General features: G+C 42.3%; 1 protein-coding gene across 3 annotated transcripts in view; it reads right to left on the bottom strand.

Moving 5' to 3' along the window:
• Positions 1-361: 361 nt before the first annotated feature.
• Positions 362-20,479, bottom strand: part of LOC138772689 (proton channel OTOP2-like) — a 33,211-nt gene continuing 13,093 nt past the window's right edge. For 2 of the 3 annotated variants that reach the window (XM_069953264.1, XM_069953265.1), the window contains 7 exons: positions 10,244-10,428; positions 7,702-8,172; positions 6,497-6,633; positions 6,327-6,385; positions 5,343-5,482; positions 4,120-4,967; positions 362-2,301 (listed from right to left, as the gene is read on the bottom strand). In XM_069953264.1, the coding sequence (XP_069809365.1) occupies positions 2,131-2,301; positions 4,120-4,967; positions 5,343-5,482; positions 6,327-6,385; positions 6,497-6,633; positions 7,702-8,161 (1,815 nt within the window). In that variant the 5' untranslated portion in view covers positions 8,162-8,172; positions 10,244-10,428 and the 3' untranslated portion in view covers positions 362-2,130. The remainder of the gene's footprint in view (positions 2,302-4,119; positions 4,968-5,342; positions 5,483-6,326; positions 6,386-6,496; positions 6,634-7,701; positions 8,173-10,243; positions 10,429-20,479) is intronic. The other variant, XM_069953266.1, reaches the window with a different exon arrangement.

Raw genomic sequence — 20,479 nt, 5'->3', positions numbered from 1 at the left:
TTTTTTTTGTATTGCGCACAGATTGTGGGCAGAAAAAGAGCATCTAGTCCATCTAGTCTGCCCTTTTAGTATTTCCTTTCTTTATTTTAGGATAGATCTTGTAATTACTCGAGGCATGTTCAACTTCAGATACTGTAGATTTACCAGCCACATCTACTGGAAGTTTGTTCCAAGCATCTACTACTCTTTCAGTAAAGTAATCTTTTCTCATGTTGTTTCTTCCCCTAATAATCTCAGATTGTGGACGCTTGTTCTTGTATTTAGTTTCTTATTAAAACACTTCCCTCCTGACTAGAGATGAGCTAACCTCGCGCATGCTCGAGTCGATCCGAACCCGAACTTTCGGCATTTGATTAGCGGTGGCTGCTGAACTTGGATAACTTGGATCTGGAAAACATGGATATAGTCATTGGCTGTATCCATGTTTTCCAGACAACCTTAGAGCTTTATCCTAGTTCTGCAGCCCCAGCTAATCAAATAACGAACATTCGGGTTCGGATCGACTCAAACCCGAACCCGGTTCGCTCATCTCTACTCCTGACCCTTATTGAGCCCTTTCACATATTTAAAGGTATTAATCATGTCCCCCTTTCTCTTGTTCCCTGCAGGCTACACAGATATATATACTTATATTGTTACAAATGGATGCCTGTACATGTAGATTCTGTTGCTGTGAATTATCATTGTAAAAAGTGGAGGTATACTGTAAAAATCTGGTCAAAATCAAATTCTTACTTTCTCTTTTTTTTTTTTTTTATTACAATAGATGACCAGAGCAACAGTAACTAGCTGTATAGGTATGTATAGGTATAGGTATCCATAATGCTGTTAGTTCGGGTCATTATGACTGCACTGTCTATAGGTAGAAATCTGTATTACTTGCACGTGAAACTAGCCTAATGCATAACTGGTGCTTCACTGATTTACCAATAACTATACATGTATGTATAGGCAAACAATCAAATGACACATACACAGTACAAAGTTCTCAAGTCATGGGAATAATAAGTGAACTACAGGGTACATACAAGAATCTTGACATAATAAGATGCTTCCTCATGCAGGTAGATGGATTCTTTAAAGGGGTACTCTGGTGATTTTTTTTTTTATTCTTTCAAATCAACCGGTGTCAGAAAGTTTATATAGATTTTTAATTTATTTCCAGTCTGACACAGTGCTCTCTGCAAAACCTCTCTTGCCCTGGAGAGTTCTTGCCAAGGACAGAGGTGGCAGCAGAGAGCACTATGTCAGACTGAAAGGAATACACGACTTCCTGCAGGACATACAGCAGCTGCTTAGTACGGGAAGACTTAAGATTTTTAAGTAGAAGTAGATGACCAATCTGAAAAACTTTCTGACACCAGTTGATTTGAAAGAAAACCTTTTTTTTTTTTTTGTTAGAGTACCCCTTTAACTAACTGCTCAACAGAGGTAAACATTGGCTGCTTCCGCATAGAGAAGAATTGTCATAGTCTAGCATAAATAGACAGCCACTTTGAGCTCTTCTAGCAATAATTGCTGCTAGCATTACCCTGCTCCTCCTCCTACTACTACTAGTTTGTCACTATTGGGGGTAGATTTGTGGTCTGGAGCTATTATTGCTATTGGGTGCCATTTGGCTGTTACCTCTATAAGGGTATATTGGAGTATGTGGCAATCACTGGTAATGGGGGGCATGCAGCAGGTGCTTCATTATTGTAAAAAAAATATATATGCAAATTTTGCAGAGTCGCTTGCAACTTCTTCCCCCAAAAGAAATTTTTGAGGACCACTATTATGCTACAATACCATGATTTAGCTTGGTCTCTTTCAATCACCTGTACAAGCATCCCCTAATATATTAGACAGATGTCTTCTGATATCATGTTTTGTCCCTGAACTTGCAGACAGGTGACAACCCTGCTTCACAGATCAGGGCAAGAACACATACCGACAACAACTACACAATATTGTGTCATTCATTCTTTTCTATAAATAGTTAAAAAAGAAATAAAAGAGTCCTCATTTCGGTTTGTAGCTTTGTTGTCGTGTTCAGGTTGTTCTGGTTCTCTCAGAATATACATATACTGTATCCCATTGTCTTTCACACCTCTTTATCCTGGGTGTATGCAGGTCCTTATACAGAGCATCCTATGACATTCGAAACACTTCCAGTAGGCTGGCAGCTCCATGCATACGATAGAAGATGCCAAATGGGAGGCTGATGTTAGTGATTATAGTCCACACTGTAGGTCCATAGAACTTCAACTCTAAATCATTCTTTAACTGTGGTCGGGCACCAAATGCAGGCATTAACCAGAGCTGTGAAAAGAAAATGTAGAGCTATTACACAATATTAAGTACAGACTTTATATACAGTATGCTGTGCAAAAGTTTTAAGCAGGGGTGGAAAAAAGGCTGCAAAGTGAGATGTTTCCTATCAAGCGTCAGCCAAAGTCAGGAAGAACTATCTTCTGCATTAGTCAAAGCAGAGAAACAAGCAAACCGTCAGCCAACTACTCCATGTACTCGGCAGAGCACCTTGATCAGACACTACGGGAAACCTTAAGCACATGTAAACAGGGGTGCACCTCTCAGGATATATATGACACAAGTAGAAAAATCCAAAAGGAAGAAGGAATGGAGAGGGCACTCACCATAAAATTCTTCTTTATTCAGTCCAAAACATAAAAACAGGCAGAGTGTGTAGCAGTCGACAGGGACGCCATACAATCACAGAAAGGCCCTTTCTGTGATTGTATGGCGTCCCCGCCGACTGCTACACACTCTGCCTGTTTTTATGTTTTGGACTGAATAAAGAAGAATTTTATGGTGAGTGCCCTCTCCATTCCTTCTTCCTTTTGGATTTATCTTCTGCATTAGGGTATGTGCACACTATGGAATTTGGGCAGAAATTTCAAGCGGGGTCGGGGTGGCGGTTTCCGCTTGAAGTTCCGCCTGTTCCATAGACTCAATGATATTCTGAGGCCCAATCCGCCATCCGTCCAAAGATTTGACATCCGCCACGTGGACTCTGCTTGATATTTCCGCCCAAATTCCATAGTGTGCACATACCCTAAAGGAGTCCTGGAGGTGATGATATGTCCACCACAGAGCCCTGATCTCAACATTATCTGATTTGTCTAGGATAACATGAAGATAGATACTGTAGGTTAGAGATGATCAAACATCGTGATTTTGCAGGTTCGATCGAACCTTCCGCATTTGATTCCCAATGCCTTCCCGTTCCTTGTGGAAGGAGGAGACAGCCGAGTACCGCCTGGAATTCCAGGATACAGCCTATTACCTAGGCTGTATCCCGGAATTCCAGGCGGTACTCGGGCTGTCTCCTCCTTCCCCACGGAATGTTAAGGCATTGGGAATCAAATGTGGAAGGTTTGAAAAGGTTCGAGTTCGATCGAACCTGCAAAATCCCGATGTTCGATCATCTCTGTTGTATATGTGAACAAGTCTATATCTACAAAAGATGAGAGGTTACTTTTCCGTAATGAGTACAACAACCTGCTCCAAAAACTGTGCACAAGTATCTAGAAGAAGTGATGAAGAAAAAGGGAGGTTACTGGAAACACGATTGTGATTTAGAGTGGTATTACATGGGACGATTTTCGGCAATTAACAATAAACAATCTCAAATAACCAGTATGACAAATGATCTTAAATTGTTCATCCCATTACACAGAACGATGATCGTTACTTACGGTCGTTCTTGCGATCGTGCTTTCCTGGCTGATAGAAAAGGGAATGACTGAACAACGTGTTATTACACCGAACGATGTATGAACAATTTATGAAAGATCAATCATGAAAATAGCTCCAGATTGTATTTTTCGTTGGTCGTTTAATCATTGCCTGCTATTGAATGAAATGATTATCGTTTAAATCTGAACGATTTAACAATTTTTCGAATGATAATCATCCTGTGTAATACAGCCCTTAGATTCTTTTCTGTTCATTCCCTTAGCTCTTTCCCCCTACTACCACTGAGGACCATTTATTCTCAGATATAAAATGATGAATTTTTTTCCCCCCTTCTTGCCCCTTCTTGACATACTGAAAAAAAAACATTTTTATATTGGGTTTCTAGATTTTGTAAAGATTAGTAACATTCTCAGTACTTACTATAATGTTGCAGAGCAGCAAAAAAAGGGAAATCTCCTGAATGAGTCTCCTTTTTAAATTCCATGGGCGAATTTGATCCATTTCCATTTGATTGTCTACCGTATGTGTTCCGGAAGGTACTGATGGCTCTTCATAAGTCTCTTCTGGTAGGCTAGGGGCAACAGACTCATTGGTATAAACATGTTCTTTATGTGGATCCAGAGGGGAATCTCTAAAAGGTTCTCTATGCAGCCCTTCAATAATAAAGGTATTCTGCAATGTAAGTTGTACAATCATGAGTAAGGAGTAGATCAGATTCAGAGCATTGAGCAGCTCCCCAGGAGTTGTAGCTACCATCGCTACTATGGAATAATATGAGATACAGTATTGACCAAGTGCTGCTCCAAGAAGCAAAGTCACATCTAAAGTGCGTGTTGGATTCTTGTGACCATCCATGTGCCTCTTGTCAAACCGGTAAATAATGGAGCCAGTGAGCGCGCCAACGGACATAATGCTGAGGACAACAACGTTGAATGAATAAAACATAACATGAGCCTGGTGGCTTTTGGCTCGTATATTGACTTTCACTTTGTATGTAACAAGAGCCACAATACCACCAAGAAGAACTATTCCTCCGAATATAAGTCCCACAAAAATACTATGAAAGCAGAAGCAGGGGCTAAGACGACGGTGGCATGGCGTGTTGTCATCTATCTGTCGGCCAACGTTTTTCCACATAACATACGTCATGGCTGAGGCAAACAGGCTATATTCTATGTTAAATGGGTAGAGGTAATAGTATCCAGTTTGGAAGATGTGGCACAAATGATTACTGCAGCGGCAAGTGTGGCCGTGTGCTCCACCAGCATCTACAAAGAAAGTATAGAAGAGGTTAAACAGATTTCTGAATAACATAGACAGTAAGTAGTCCTCTCCATTCTGTGCATGAGCCCAATAGTCCTGGATATTCATGAGAAGAGGAAATCTATCCATGCTGTGTATAGGTAGTCAACTGTCAATCAACAGCTGGAGGGTGGGGGGAGGGGTGTGGCAAGAATCCTATTCTCCTGCATATTAGGAGAACGGCTGAACAGAATGATGTAAGTAATACACCGATCTTTTCAGCATTTCTGTCACTAGTTTAAGCTGCCCTCATTTAAGGCACCATAAACCTAGTGACAGATTCCCCTTAAGGTGAGGTCAAAGACATCTGATTTATTTCTCCTTACAATAATCTTATATACCTCTGTGATCATGATATCCACTTGTGCTGGCCAGCTCTTTGAAATCTTCCTCTAGGTCTTTAGTCTGATGGACAGACTCATCAGTCACAGCAGCCATCCATATACTGAGATTTGTTATCAGCACCAACATGAGACCATACCTGAGAAGTCATAATATATGCCAATATTAATATATGAATGGATGGACATTTAGTCTGCTGCCCTGTCTCAATAGCATGCACATTCATTTAACATTCGCTAAACATCCATCTCATGTCTTCCCATGCAACATTTATATATGTATATATGGTTGGGTGATACTGCATTTTCAGCCACTTGACATCAATTGACTATTCCCTCCCCATGCCCCCTGATGTCCCCATGTTTTAACGTGTCTACTTTTCAACTAAAGACTAGAGTCTACTAGAAACTAGAGAGTCGACTAGAAACTTTGCAGGATTATTTAACCACTGTAATGGCACTTAGCTGTGTCTTAGATGCCCACTTACATGGCCACTACAGACTGGCACTGACATATGTTTAAAGCGAATGTACCAGCAGGTCCTTTTTTTTTAACACCGCCCAGTTCCTAGGTACGGTGCTGTTCTATTCCCAGGCACTGGCCGGGGGTGAAGCACTGGAGGTGGGACGGCTGCTCCCAGTGGGAGGAAACCCCCGCCCCTCTACGATGTGGCTTCATTAGAATAAATGGAACAGTGTCATAGAGGGGGCAGGGGTTTCCTACCACTTAGGACGGCTGGCCCGCCTCCAGTTCACACCCGCCTCCAGTTCACACCCGGCCTGTGGTTTGAAAAAAAGGGCCGTGGCACCTGCCTCCCTGTGTCGGTGCCTTATTATCCATGTGAAAATCTTAAAGTCAATGTACTGCTGGTACATTCCCTTTAAGGTTGAAGTTTTGTCTCTATGTGGAAACCATACAAAATAAATAAGACTGCAAAAAAAAAAAAAAAAAATCAAACATATCTAGTCTGTCATTTTTCTCACCTGGAAATGTTGGTATGAATCTGTACACAGTGTTTACTGGACACCCAGAGAAAATAGGTCTGAAATGCAGAAGAAAGTACTATTGATTAACACTAATAGAAGAGAACTGAACGGAATTGTTACAAAGGGAGTAAGAAATCCCACCATCTGCCTCTAGATGGAAGCTTTACCTGAAGGATAATGAATGCGCTTTGCACCATTGGGTGAATGAGCTTGATTGGAGATTCACAATCAATATAACTAATGTAATAACCAATCTTAAATACATCAAGAACCAGACTGCAGATCCCAAAGAACACCAGGCCACCTGCCGATGGAGGAACACATTGACCTTAATGACCTTTATTCAATAGGAATGGACATTCTGTGTTAAAGAATTGACTTATTGACAACTTATTTTAAATTTATTAAACAGACATACATTATTAGATTACAACCAGTATGTGTAGGACTAACATTAACTTTGTTACTATGTTTTCTTCTATGACGTACTATCATTTCATTTTAATGTAGGAAAATGTTAAAGGGGTCAAAGTTCTATGGCTTCTTTATTATTAACAGGGATCCTGGCCGGTGTAACTCTATGATCCAAAGGGTAGGATATACCAGAATAAGTGACAGGAACCTTTTTGATGGGGTGTCTATGTTTATTAATCCCAATTTCAGGTACCATGGGATAAATTTCAGGTACCATTTTAGTGGGGACTGTGCAGGTAATCTGTTCTTTTGGATTGATCTCTAGCTTGGTGTACATTCCTAGTTGTGTTTTAAAAGGGTACTCCAACATCAGGTAAAAAAAACAAACATGTTGCAGAATCATATAGTTTTGTTTACCTGCCTGTCCTATTTCTGCAACTACTAAAAATCCATCTGTGTTTTATGCCTTAGGTTTGTATTTCCAGTTTGCACTTCCTGGTTGAGCAGTTGCTCAGTTCTCCAAATCCCAGAATGCACTGCTTTCCCTTAGCTGTTTATGATAGTCCTTTCACCCTGCCTACTCCCTTCACACAGAATTTATGACAGCTACCTGTCCAAGCTGTTGAAAACATCTCATTTCAGTACAGACAATTGCACAGATAATCGTGCCTAGGGGCGTCACTGGAGAGGAGGGGGATGTGGTGGAAGATTCCAATTTTAATTAATTTAGACGACATTCTTGCAGCTGAATTAAAAATCTGAAAGCAGGGCCATAGACAGTAATGGTATCGAGTATCGTAGAGTGGTAGTGATACTCACAGCGTGAAATCCACTGTGAACTCACTAGTTCACTGGCCACCCCTAACTCAGACCAGAGTTTAATATCTCATATATTCTTTGTATCTTATGTATATAGGCCCTGTGCATTTAATTTAAATAATTTTTGCCATTACATTACCTCTCAGCCATACGGGTCCTGCGTGTGAGTCTTTGTAGAGTACTGCATTTTTCCGGCAAGAAAAATAAAATTGAAATATCATCCAGACAGTGGACAGCAGCATAAGAATGACCAAGAAAGCAAGAACTTCTGTGTCCTTGACAGAGACTTCTTCTAAGGTGCCACTACTCACAAGGACACAGGCGATCAGACCAACATTTATGGCCAGCAATGCAGATAGTAGGCGACCTCCTTTTTTCCAGATATCAGAGGGGACTTCATGGTTACTTTGATGGTTGCCTTGCATATGACTTTGGACAGATAAATCCACCTGGGTCACTAAAGTGTCTTTTCCTCCAGCATCTGCTTGAGGATGAGATACTGTATCTTCATGAACTGTGTTAGGAACAGTTAATTCCTGACTTTGATTTGGTTTGGGGGGCACTTCCAGTTCTTGTTGGTCAGATTCTGAGGGGCCCATTTCTTACTGACCTGAAAACAGGAAAGAAGAACATGAGTCTACATGTATTATACCACAGGGTCCTAGTTTTAGGGAAAGTAAAACTCTGGCAGCACGGATATATGCATATCTGTGCTGTCAGTTTTCTTTTGCCAATCACATGGGCAGTGCGTGTTTATTGTCTCTGTGATCAGGCATCTTCATTATAAACAATCTTTATCAACAGACAGTGATAATCGGCTGAATCGGCCTGATTCAGCTGATTATCGATCCATATAATAGAGACAACGATCAACTGATGAAGCGATCATCGGCTGATCGTTTCTTTAGGCCCAGACTTAAAATCGGTGTAATACGGCATTGTTACATGTCATAGTGATGCACGGCCGACAGCTGATGATTTCCTAAACAGTAAATGCATATCCGTGCTGTCAGTTTTCCCTTGCCAGTAACATGGGCAGTGCGCGCTTATTGTCTGAGCTGCTCTGTGATCAGGCATCTTTATGAAAAACAATCTTTATCATCAAACATCGATAAAATCATCGGCTGACTATTTCCCAAACAGTAAACACGTCACCTGTCAACGCTTCCGGCACCGCGCGCTGCGGCTCCAGAGCGGCCTGTCTGAGTTGACAGGCCACTCAGCCAATCACTGGCCAGGACCGCTGAGGCCAGTGATTGGCTCAGCGGCCTGTCAGCTCAGACGCTCTGAAACTGCAGAGCACAGTGCCAGTATGGATACAGCGAGCAGGAAAAGACCAGGAGCCTGGACAAGCAATGTATTACCTATATGGGCAAGGACTGCACAGACATCCCTCACGATATCTGAGTAGCCCTTGTTAAACAATTATTGGGTCGTGTAATGGGCCCAGTAAACGAGCGCCGATCTAGCAGATCGACACTCATTTACAATATTGATCAGGCCTTCATCAGCCCGTGTAATAGGACCCCTACTCATGCTGGGATCCGTGCGTCTCTCCCCCTTCACCTACCTTCTTTCCCTTCCCAAGTTTTATACGACGTTAGCAGCAGTGGACTCTGGTACTAACCCTGGCACTGAAAGGTCTATCCTCTTTCAGCTAATGTGCACTGTTCTCACCAAGAGAACTGTGATTTTTCATATTTACAAGTTACAGTATTCCTTATCTCTGGCTCTTATTGCACAATACCATCAAGGGGCAACCCAACCACTAGGAGATGTTTACACACTACTACTCACATCAACCTAGTGCAACTCCCTCATTATTGCGGCTGCCCTGATGGAAGACTCCAGCCACTGTCACCATGGCAAAGCATGATCAGACCGTAATCTCTAGAGGACATCTGTTCAACAAACCCACTGGGCCTCCGGTCCGCATGCTTCCCCCTGGGCTGCTGCACACATTCCACTTATTCTACATCCCTTCATTAAAAAGTATATTTAAAGTATTGGCTAATGACGTTGGGATTCCATATCTTAGTTACTATGAACTTATAAAGAGATTTACGTCAGGTTAATTCCATCTTAATGGTGAGTTTCTCTTATTTTACCTCACAATACCCTACACACAAAACCTTTCTTGGTACTGTTCCATCACAAGGGTGAACCTAAAGGGTTAACTCTGCGGGAACAGCTGTACAGTTTTAATTAACAAAGTCCAAGTCATCTCATTTAAATGCAAATATGTTCAATAAATCCCTTGCAGAATTCAGAAAGGTCACAGGTCAGAACTCTCCACTTCTTTTAGATACATAGAATGTCATAGCAGTATTTCCTCTTGAGCTGTAGACGGCATTTTTATGATGTTAACAGACCTTTGGCCTTTCATTGATAATTATAATCGGCATAAGGAAGCTAGTTGTATCTTTCCATCCCTTGTTTTATTGGAACTTACCATCGACAAGGAGAGTACCTAATAAATGAAGCTCTAGATGTCTTGTAGGTAACCTTTAACCCAAATAATTGTATTCAATAGCATAAAACTAAATTACTCACAACTGAGTAAACATATAAAAACAAAAGGCAATGCTGAGCGTCCGAGGTAAAGGTCAAGGCAGGCACCATACCGAAGAGCATTTTTTACTTGGTGCTACATACTGTAAAACCAACAAAGTCCAGCTTACCACTCCTGACCTGTGAGTGCACCGGGACCGGATGACAAGGCTAAGCCCAGATGAAATCCAAAGTTAAGGAAGAGATGTCCAGTACTTTGAGTCCAGTATATTCTCGATTTATTTATAGCATATTGAGATCCAGTATACAGCCAACATGGATGACAGGAACATAATGTTTACGAGTCTCGGTGTAACTGTAAAAATAAAGGAAAATGGACCTCAGATTGTAGCAGTGAAGACAATAAAAAGTGAGTACAATGAATGAACTGTAACAAGCAATGGGGGTGAACTCGATGGTGACAAAACTAATTTGGTTTTGGGCCATATCCAGCATTGAAGCCTCGATTCCCACTAGATATTACCAGTAGCGAAATTTGATGGGGGGCAGGGGGGGCGGCCGCCCCCGGGCCCACTCTGGCAGGGGCCCACCCAGATCGCTATTGATTTTTTACGCCGCCCGCCGCCCGGCATGCTGCCGCAGCTCCCCCGGCCGCCGCCATCTTAATCTGATGCGTACGGCCTCAGCGCACCGCTGCTGGTGCGTGCGCTGCCTGGCCCGCCCACCTGCCAATCACCTCTGGCGCCGCACTGTTCCGTCTCCCGCGCGCGCACAAGGTCAGTGCCGGACTGCTGCAGCACACAGACAACCCAGCTGGTAAGCAGGGGGAGCTGGACATGTGGACGCAGGGGGAGCTGGACATGTGGACGCAGGGGGAGCTGGACATGTGGACGCAGGGGGAGCTGGACATGTGGACGCAGGGGGAGCTGGACATGTGGACGCAGGGGGAGCTGGACATGTGGACGCAGGGGGAGCTGGACATGTGGACACAGGGGGAGCTGGACATGTGGACAAGGGGGGGGGGGAGCTGGACATGTGGACACAGGGGGAGCTGGACATGTGGACACAGGGGGAGCTGGACATGTGGACACAGGGGGAGCTGGACATGTGGACACAGGGGGAGCTGGACATGTGGACACAGGGGGAGCTGGACATGTGGACACAGGGAGAGCTGGACATGTGGACACAGGGGGAGCTGGACATGTGGACACAGGGGGAGCTGGACATGTGGACACAGGGGGAGCTGGACATGTGGGAAACAGGGGGAGCTGGACATGTGGAAAACTGGGGGAGCTGGACATGTGGAAAACTGGGGGAGCTGGACATGTAGAAACAGGGGGAGCTGGACATGTAGAAACAGGGGAGCTGGTAAACAGAGGGAGCTGGACATGTAGAAACAGGGGGAGCTGGACATGTAGAAACAGGGGGAGCTGGTAAACAGAGGGAGCTGGTAAACAGGGGGAGCTGGACATGTAGAAACAGGGGGAGCTGGTAAACAGGGGGAGCTGGTAAACAGAAGGAGCTGGACATGTAGAAACAGGGGGAGCTGGTAAACAGAGGGAGCTGGTAAACAGAGGGAGCTGGTAAACAGAGGGAGCTGGTAAACAGGGGAAGCTGGTAAACAGAGGGAGCTGGTAAACAGGGGAAGCTGGTAAACAGAGGGAGCTGGTAAACAGAGGGAGCTGGTAAACAGAGGGAGCTGGTAAACAGAGGGAGCTGGTAAACAGGGGGAGCTGGTAAACAGAGGGAGCTGGTAAACAGGGGGAGCTGGTAAACAGTGATGCACCTGTCTAAGGCAGAATGCAAATTATCTACCTCTATGGTATATGGGTCAGTGTATAGGGAAAATAATAGTCTTTGCATAATGGATTTAACTTTTTTTACGGTTTTAACTACAGATCTCAGGTCAACCTGTTATACTGCCCATACATCCATGACATTGGGATAGTGAGCGACTCCGATGAAAAGACACCCCTTGTAAGTCACTGTATTTATCTACACTGTAGTCACTTATATGGTGTGCAGTGCCTTTGTACCATTGGTATATACCTGTACGGTTTATGGGTCAGTGTATAGGGAAAATAATGTTTTTGGTTTTTTTTTTACAGTTTTAACTACAGATCTAAGGTGAACCTCTACTGCCCATACATCCATGACATTGGGATAGTGAGCGACTCCGATGAGAAGACACCCCTTGTAAGTCACTGTTTCATTTTATGTGTCTATATATGTAAATGTAGAAGCCTCTAACACTGCTCTTAATCTTAATTCACTTTGAGTAATGGAGCAGAATATACCCTTTATTATTTAGAAAGCATTGTTGTCAAGTGAGGTTCCCTTTGGGTAACATAATCGGTTGGGGGCCCACTCAGACTTGCTCACCCCCCCTAGGCTGAACCCCTAGCTTCGCCCCTGGATATTACCCTACTCCAGCATACTGAAGCTGGACCTTTTCTGCTAGTGGATGCCAGGTCACTCCCCAAACATGGTTCCAGTGTAAGTAGCAGCTGACCCATGGGACCAGATGGTACTGTAGTGTGGCACCAAGGAGTCAGGCAACTAGGTGTAGTCAGCAGGCCAAGTTAAACACAGGAGAATCACACTAGAAACTGGCAAAGGTGTAGTCAATATCAGGCAAGAAGGTCAAGACAGGAGGCAGAGGTTCAGGGTTAATAATCCAGGTCTGCAACAGGAGTAATAGTGCATCACAGGATGGGTCAGGCACAGATGGTAACCAGGAAACTTGTACAGGACAAGACACAGGATAGCAGAATCATAGAAGACATCAGAAGACATAAGGAACCACAATGAAGATGCCTTATATAGACTTTGGTAAACAGGGATAGCTAGGGGGAGATTTTTTAGTTGGGTAAGAAAATTAGAAGAGAAAATAGGTTAGAGGTAAGAAAATTAGCTTTATCGTCAGTATAATCAGAAAATTTTACGATTATAAGTACAATAATATCCTCAAACAGAAGGCATCCTAAGGTTTTGTTTATAACTACCATTCACTACAGCTTTTCAGGATACATATATGCCTGCAAACACCCAATAGCAAACACCCAATAGCAAATTTACATAGGCGGACTCCACATTCTCTTCCTGAAAACCAGTGTATAGCTCTGTATCAGCATGATAGTCCTGTCTGATCAATTTTTATTAGGAAAGGAAATCAAGACTAGGTTTGGGGATGAGTAAATGTCACATGTGTCATAACAAGTTGGTTCATAAATTATTAATACTTGGACTAGGGGAAAATGTGCATTGATAGGAATGATAGGAGAGTGGTTATTAGAGATGAGTGAACCTGAACGCTCTACATTAGTGATAAGCGAATACTGTTCGATCGAATAGATATTCGATCAAATAGTTAGATATTCGAATATTCGATATTCGTATGCATACCACGCGAATATTCGATAAATATTCGATATGCGTTCAAATCCCCCAGCTTCCGGTTTTACCCTCCAAATGGTCAAATAGATGTTTTTCACTAATCGAATACTTGTTCCCATAGACTTTAATGGGATCGAATATTCAATCGAATATTCGAATATTCGCGGGATATTCGTACGAATATCGAATATTCGAATATCTCACTATTCGCTCATCACTACTCTACATTGGATTACCAGTAGTTCAAGAAACTGGATGCAGCCCTAAGACTGCCTGAAAAACATGGATACAGCCATAGGCCATGTATCTATGTTTTACAGGATCCCCTAGGGCTGCAAAGAAACACGTTTCGGCCCTTACAATGCGATGGGGGCTTTTCTCAAGCAACAAGATGGTTTTTCATAAACACTATTGTTGTTACATTACTTCGGCAAGGCTTTATATCTACTACTGTGGGAACAAGCTCTCTTTTATCCGGATATTTATCTGTCACCTACGCTGATTCTTGAGAGGGGTATGGTTTGTGGATCTTGGCTTCTGTTCATTCCTATGCACCACAAGGCGTGTGGTCTCCCCGAAGCTGCAGCAGTAACCTTCCCATTACATGTTCACCATAGTGTTGTGATTATTGTTTAGCACAACCATCCAAGGTAAGTGGTTACTTGCTTACCCACCCTGTGTCCCCTTGCCATCCTTATAATACTACACCAGAAGGCACCCGTCCCTGTGTCTTTTTTCTATTATAGAATGTAAAGAGTGGAGAGTACAATATACAGTAAGCACAAAATAGGGTATAATAAAGATAACAGACAGTATAGAAAGTTAAAAGAGCACATATGATTTTGGGACTCATATTGGAAGGCTTGGGTTGTTTATGGTTTTGTTTTTCCTTGGCAACTGAACTGGAGGAGTAATTCGGAAGGTGGGGGATAATTGGGGGGGCTGGATCACCACAGCCCACATGCCCTGTAGGGCTATGATACATAGTTACATAGTTACATAGTTAATACGGTTGAAAAAAGACACATGTCCATCAAGTTCAACCAAGGAGGGGATGGATACAGGGAAGGGGGAGGGGTGATATGTTCTATACATATGCATCTATATTATTTTGGTCTAAGAACTTGTCTAGCCCTGTTTTGAAGCCCTCTACTGTTTTTGCTGTGACCAGATCCTGTGGTAGACTGTTCCACAGATTCACAGTTCTCATGGTAAAGAAGGCTTGTCGCCTCCGGAGATTGAACCTTTTTTTCTCCAGGCGGAGGCAGTGCCCTCTTGTCCTTTGAGGGGGTTTTACCTGGAACATCTTTTCCCCATATCTCTTGTAGGGGCCATTTATATATTTAAATAAGTTAATCATATCTCCCCTTAAACGTCTCTTCTCCAGACTAAACAAATGTAATTCTTTTAATCTCTCCTCATAACTAAGATGCTCCATTCCCCTTATTAGTTTAGTTGCCCGTCTTTGTACCCTCTCCAGCTCTAGAACATCCTTTTTATGAATCGGGTTCCAAAACTGGACGGCATACTCCAGATGGGGCCGCACCAAAGCTTTATAAAGCGGTAATATTATATCCCTGTCCCGAGAGTCCATGCCTGTTTTAATGCATGACAATATCCTACTGGCCTTAGAAGCAGCTGACTGACATTGTGTACTGTTCTGTAGTCTATTATCTACAAGTACACCCAGATCCTTCTCCATCAGCGACTCTCCCAGAGTAACTCCCCCCAGGACATATGATGCATGCGGGTTATTAGTACCCAGGTGCATAACTTTACATTTATCCACATTGAACCTCATTTGCCAAGTGGACGCCCAAACACTCAGAGTGTCTAAGTCATCCTGTAACATCTGCACATCCTCCATAGACTGTACTGTACTACAAAGCTTGGTGTCATCTGCAAAGATAGAAACATTGCTGTTAATTCCATTCTCAATATCATTAATAAACAAGTTAAACAGAAGAGGGCCCAGTACTGACCCTTGGGGTACACCACTTATTACCGGGGACCATTCGGAGTAGGAATCATTGACCACCACTCTCTGGGTACGATTATTAAGCCAGTTTTCAATCCAGTTACACATTAAATTTTCCAAACCAATAGACTTTAACTTACCCATCAGACGTCCATGAGGAACTGTGTCAAACGCTTTTGCAAAATCCAGGTACACTATATCCACAGCCGCGCCGCCATCCAGGCTTCTACTTACCTCTTCATAGAAACATATTAGGTTGGTTTGACAGCTTCTGTCCTTAGTAAAACCATGCTGGTTATCACTTATAATACTATTAGCCACTACATACTCCTGGATGTAGTCCCTTATAAGCCCCTCAAATAGTTTCCCCACAATGGACGTTAAGCTTACGGGTCTATAGTTACCTGGGGAAGTTCGAGAGCCCTTTTTGAAGATCGGCATTACATTTGCCTTACGCCAGTCCCTCGGCACAATACCAGTAAGCAAAGAATCACGGAATATTTCATACAAGGGTAGTGAAATTACAGAACTGAGTTCCCTAAGAACTCTGGGGTGCAATCCATCAGGCCCTGGAGCTTTGGTTACATTGAGTTTGTTTAATTTATCTTGGACCATATCTATAGTAAACCAGTTCAGTACATTACATGTGTTAGCAGCACTGGCCCCACCCACCTCAGTACTGGCCCCACCCACCACAGCTCCATCCTCTTTTGTATATACAGAACGGAAGAACCCATTAAGTAACTCAGCTTTCTCCTGATCCCCAGTTATTAATTCCCCGTCGCCATTATTTAGGGGTCCTACATGCTCTGACCTTGGTTTTTTTGCATTAATATATTTGAAGAATTTTTTGGGGTTTCTTTTGCTTTCTATAGCTACCTGCCTTTCATTGTGAATTTTTGCTGCTTTTATTACATTTTTACAGGTTTTGTTGACTTCTTTGTAATGTTTAAATGCTACAGCTGACCCCTCTGATTTATATTTTTTGAATGCCCCTTTTTTCTCATTTATAGCCCTTCTAACCTTGGTTGTAAGCCATGTGGGATTGGATTTTAACCGTTTATATTTGTTACCCATAGGAATATATTTGGCAGTACAGTTATTTAATGTGGATTTGAAGATTTCCCATTTATTAGCTGTATCTGTATGTGACAGCAGCCGCTCCCAGTCTATGCCCTGAAGTTCTGCCCTTAACCCAAGAAAATTTGCCCTTTTAAAATTAAGAGTTTTTGCCCTCCCAACATGTTTTTCTTTTCTACACTTTAAGCTAAAAGTCACTATATTGTGGTCACTATTACCCAGGTGTTCATGGACAGTGACATCCCCAACCAGCTCAGCGTTGTTAGAAATAACCAGATCCAACAAGGCATCACTTCTAGTTGGCTCCTCCACAAACTGGCCCAGAAAATTATCCTGCAGAAGGTTAAGAAATTCCCTCCCCTTTGTGGTTTTAGCTGAACCGTGACCCCAATCTATATCTGGGTAGTTGAGGTCCCCCATTATCACTACTGTTCCCTCCCGGGCAGCCCGCTCTATTTGTCTATTCAACTGGCCATCTACCTCCTCAGTAATGTTGGGGGGTCTATAGATTACACCAAGAATAATTTTTTCACTCTTTACCTCCTTCTGTAGTTCTACCCATAATGCTTCCACATCATCACAGTCATCGCCCACTATTGCATCTTTTACACTCACTTTAATATCATTTCTGACATACAGACATACTCCTCCTCCCCTTCTGCCCACCCGGTCCCTTCTGAACAACGTAAATCCCTGAATATTGACAGCCCAGTCATGTGAGGAGTCCAGCCATGTCTCAGTCACACCAACCACATCAATGGACTCCTCCAGAACCAAGGCCTCCAGCTCCCCCATCTTGCTGGCTAGACTTCTGGCATTAGTTACCATACACTTTATATTACCATTGAGTTTAACCGCTTCATTATAAGAAATGGGAATTATTACTGTGCTGTGGCCACAATCATCCTCACTGTTCATCCGCATGATAAAAGGAAGAAGATGAATTAGTACAGTGGTAAATGAGATCTGGTAAGTAGTGTGATCTTTAAGTGATGATTGAAAGAAGGTAGAGCAAAAGTAAGCCATGACCTTAAGTGGAACTCCGGGGACCATTAGGGCACTGATAAAGCCACGGCACTCAGGGAAAAAAATAAAATAAAAAATAAGCAGTTGGTTTCTCCATGATGAGAGTAGATTGGCGGTGTCTCAGCTGGTGAGGTGGCATTTCAAATATGGGTATGCGAGGGTCACAGGTGTATCAGGCTCGGTGATGTTACATTCTGTATGTGTACTTTCTGTATGTTAATAAATCACATGTACAGTGCTCTGGAATCAAGGCCAGGTTGGAAAATATCTTCCCCCTAGGACCTAAATGAATATATAAAAACAATTCTCCAGCTGTATACCTCTAGAAAAATCTCTTTATGTACCTGTTTCTGATTACTTCTACCCTGTCCCTGGCCCTACACTCCTACAATCCTAGTACACCTACCTGGCTACTCTCACAGTACTCCATTCTAGTGGTTCAGTAGTTAGCACTCTTTCCTTGTTGCAACCCCTTGCTCTTGGGTTTAAATCCTACTAAGGGCAAAATCTGCGAGTAGTGTGCTTTTTTTAATATCTGTAATTTTTTAAACTTTATTTTTTCCTTCTTTTTTTTTTTTGTTTTAATTGTGTAAAGTGGCATGTAGATAGGGACAGATTGTAGCTGGTGGAGAGCCAAGGACTAAAAAAAATCAATGATTTTATACCAGGTAGTATCTGCAAACAGTACATAATCGTTGGTCAGTTGATTTAATTGCAGTGATAAGACTCCAGAAAGCATTAGAAAATCATTTAAGTTGGGAAATATGCTTAAATATTGTTGAAAACCTATGTCTGTCACATCAACAAAAACGGGTTTAAGGCATACACAAGAACCTCTACATTATTGTCTCATAATACCCTATGCTGCACTATATCACTGATACTTTAACCTCTGGGCAATACTCCCAGCATAGTACTCCCAGAACACTCACTCTTTCTCACTAATACACAAATGCATACAGGGTTGAGCCTGCTGCCCCTCTGCAATCTGTCACCTGAGGTGAGATACTCATCTTGCCTCATGGCAGATGTGGCTCTGAAGGCCAAAAATTAACTGCATTTTATTTGAAATATTATGCTCATGCCTCTTTTTACTCGTCATTACTCGCCAATGCAACATCGGAATGCTAGAAGAGAGGTATTATTGTGTTTATTGTAACATTAGTCAATCCCAGCTCTTTAACAGCCATTTAAATACCTTTTCTAGAATATAGGTAAGGTTTACATGGTTATAGTAACCTGGCCATCCTTTTAAAATATAGACACTATATATGCTTTACACTGGCACCATGCCAATCTTTAAATATACACTTACTTTATTAACAGGGGAACAGAACACTAACTCCTTAACAGAAAATTGACTTCCCTTTGCAGCACCATAATCTGCAACTGCTCTGATTAGTAGTTTTACAAAACTAAAATATTTTGTATGCGGTTCACCATGCAGGATCAATAACATTATATTTGTCATGCAGTCCAGTGTATTGATAGCACAATGCCAATTCGGGAATTTAGACGGAATGTGTCATCAGAAAATGACCTATTGGTTAAATAAAGTTATGTTAAACCTTTTTAAAATAATCCCGCAATCTTGCAGCTTTTATTTTGAATGCTAACCCTAAAACTGAGCTGAGACTTCTTGCTCTGTATCTCTGTATGTGACGATAGCGAGGAGACTGCTGGAAAGTGATTTGTGTAACATTACAGAGAAGGATAAGACCAGTAAATAGGGACAATAGCTTCAGAGCATGCCCAAAAACTTTTTCCATAAATGTCAATGGGACAATTGTCATGTTGTCATGCCGTCAACTCAGGCAAGACTGCAGTCCCTATAATAATGTACAACAATAAATAAAATACAACCAGAAAAAAATAATAAAAAAATAAATAAATATATATATATATATATATATATATATATATATATATATATATATGTTGAGGACACATAGCAGGATATGTGGCACACTTCCCACAACCTCTGTAGGGAGTATTTTTTTTTTAATCACTGCTTGCTTTCTATTAAGTTATTTTTAACAACCAGACAAACAGTAGTTCACATTTGACCTTGGGAAGATTATATTCAGTGAAGAGACTGATAGACAAGTACTGACTTGGCAGATGAAACAGGGCAGGGAAGTCTGTAGAGTGCATAAGGCGGAGGCTGAAGTCACTTTGTGAGGATTACACATGATATTTAAACAGATTTCATAAAGAGATGTGATTATCACGATGACAACCAGTGAAAGGATAATAATGGGGTTTTATTAGCAGTTCAGGCTGTGCTACACCTCAAAGCATTAGCATAAATTAAAGGTTTGTAGCTCATGGTAAGCTGGGCATACTTCATCAATAACTGATAGACAAACGATTGTTCAGCCATGAGTCATCTCACCAAACCAGCCCCCATCCCCCCTATAAACAAGAATGTCCAGCACAGTCAAGCGTTACTGTGTTTTCTATGGGGAAAGGAGGGGTAAGCTGCCTTTTAGTGGGCAGTCAGGAGAGCATACATGGAACACTGATGGCCGAAGGGTCTAAAGGGAATGGGGACTTTTAGGTATACAGTACATATAATACACTTAAGCCCCTATTACACGGGGTAATTAGAAGGAGCAAGCGAGCACCGACCTGTCAGATCATTACATGCTGTCAGGTCGCTATTACATGCATTGTCAGCCAGCGGGTAAAAGCTGTGGGGGGGCTGTTGGGAGCTGTGGGGGGGGGGGGGGGCTGCTCGGGTGATCGCTAGATCACATATTGCCGCTATCCTGATCTTTGTTATTTCAACATGTTGAAAGACAATGATCAGCCGACATTGTGCACGTCGTTGTCTTCTATTACACTAAGCGATTATCAGCCGTAATGGTCGGTATCAGCTGAATACAGCCAACAATCGCTCTGTGTAAAAGAGCCTTTAAGGTCA

This window comes from Dendropsophus ebraccatus, chromosome 14, assembly GCF_027789765.1.
Source record: "Dendropsophus ebraccatus isolate aDenEbr1 chromosome 14, aDenEbr1.pat, whole genome shotgun sequence".
NCBI lineage: Eukaryota > Metazoa > Chordata > Amphibia > Anura > Hylidae > Dendropsophus > Dendropsophus ebraccatus.
Note: the sequence above shows the minus strand (reverse complement) of the source record. Positions and strands in the feature narration are given on the sequence as shown.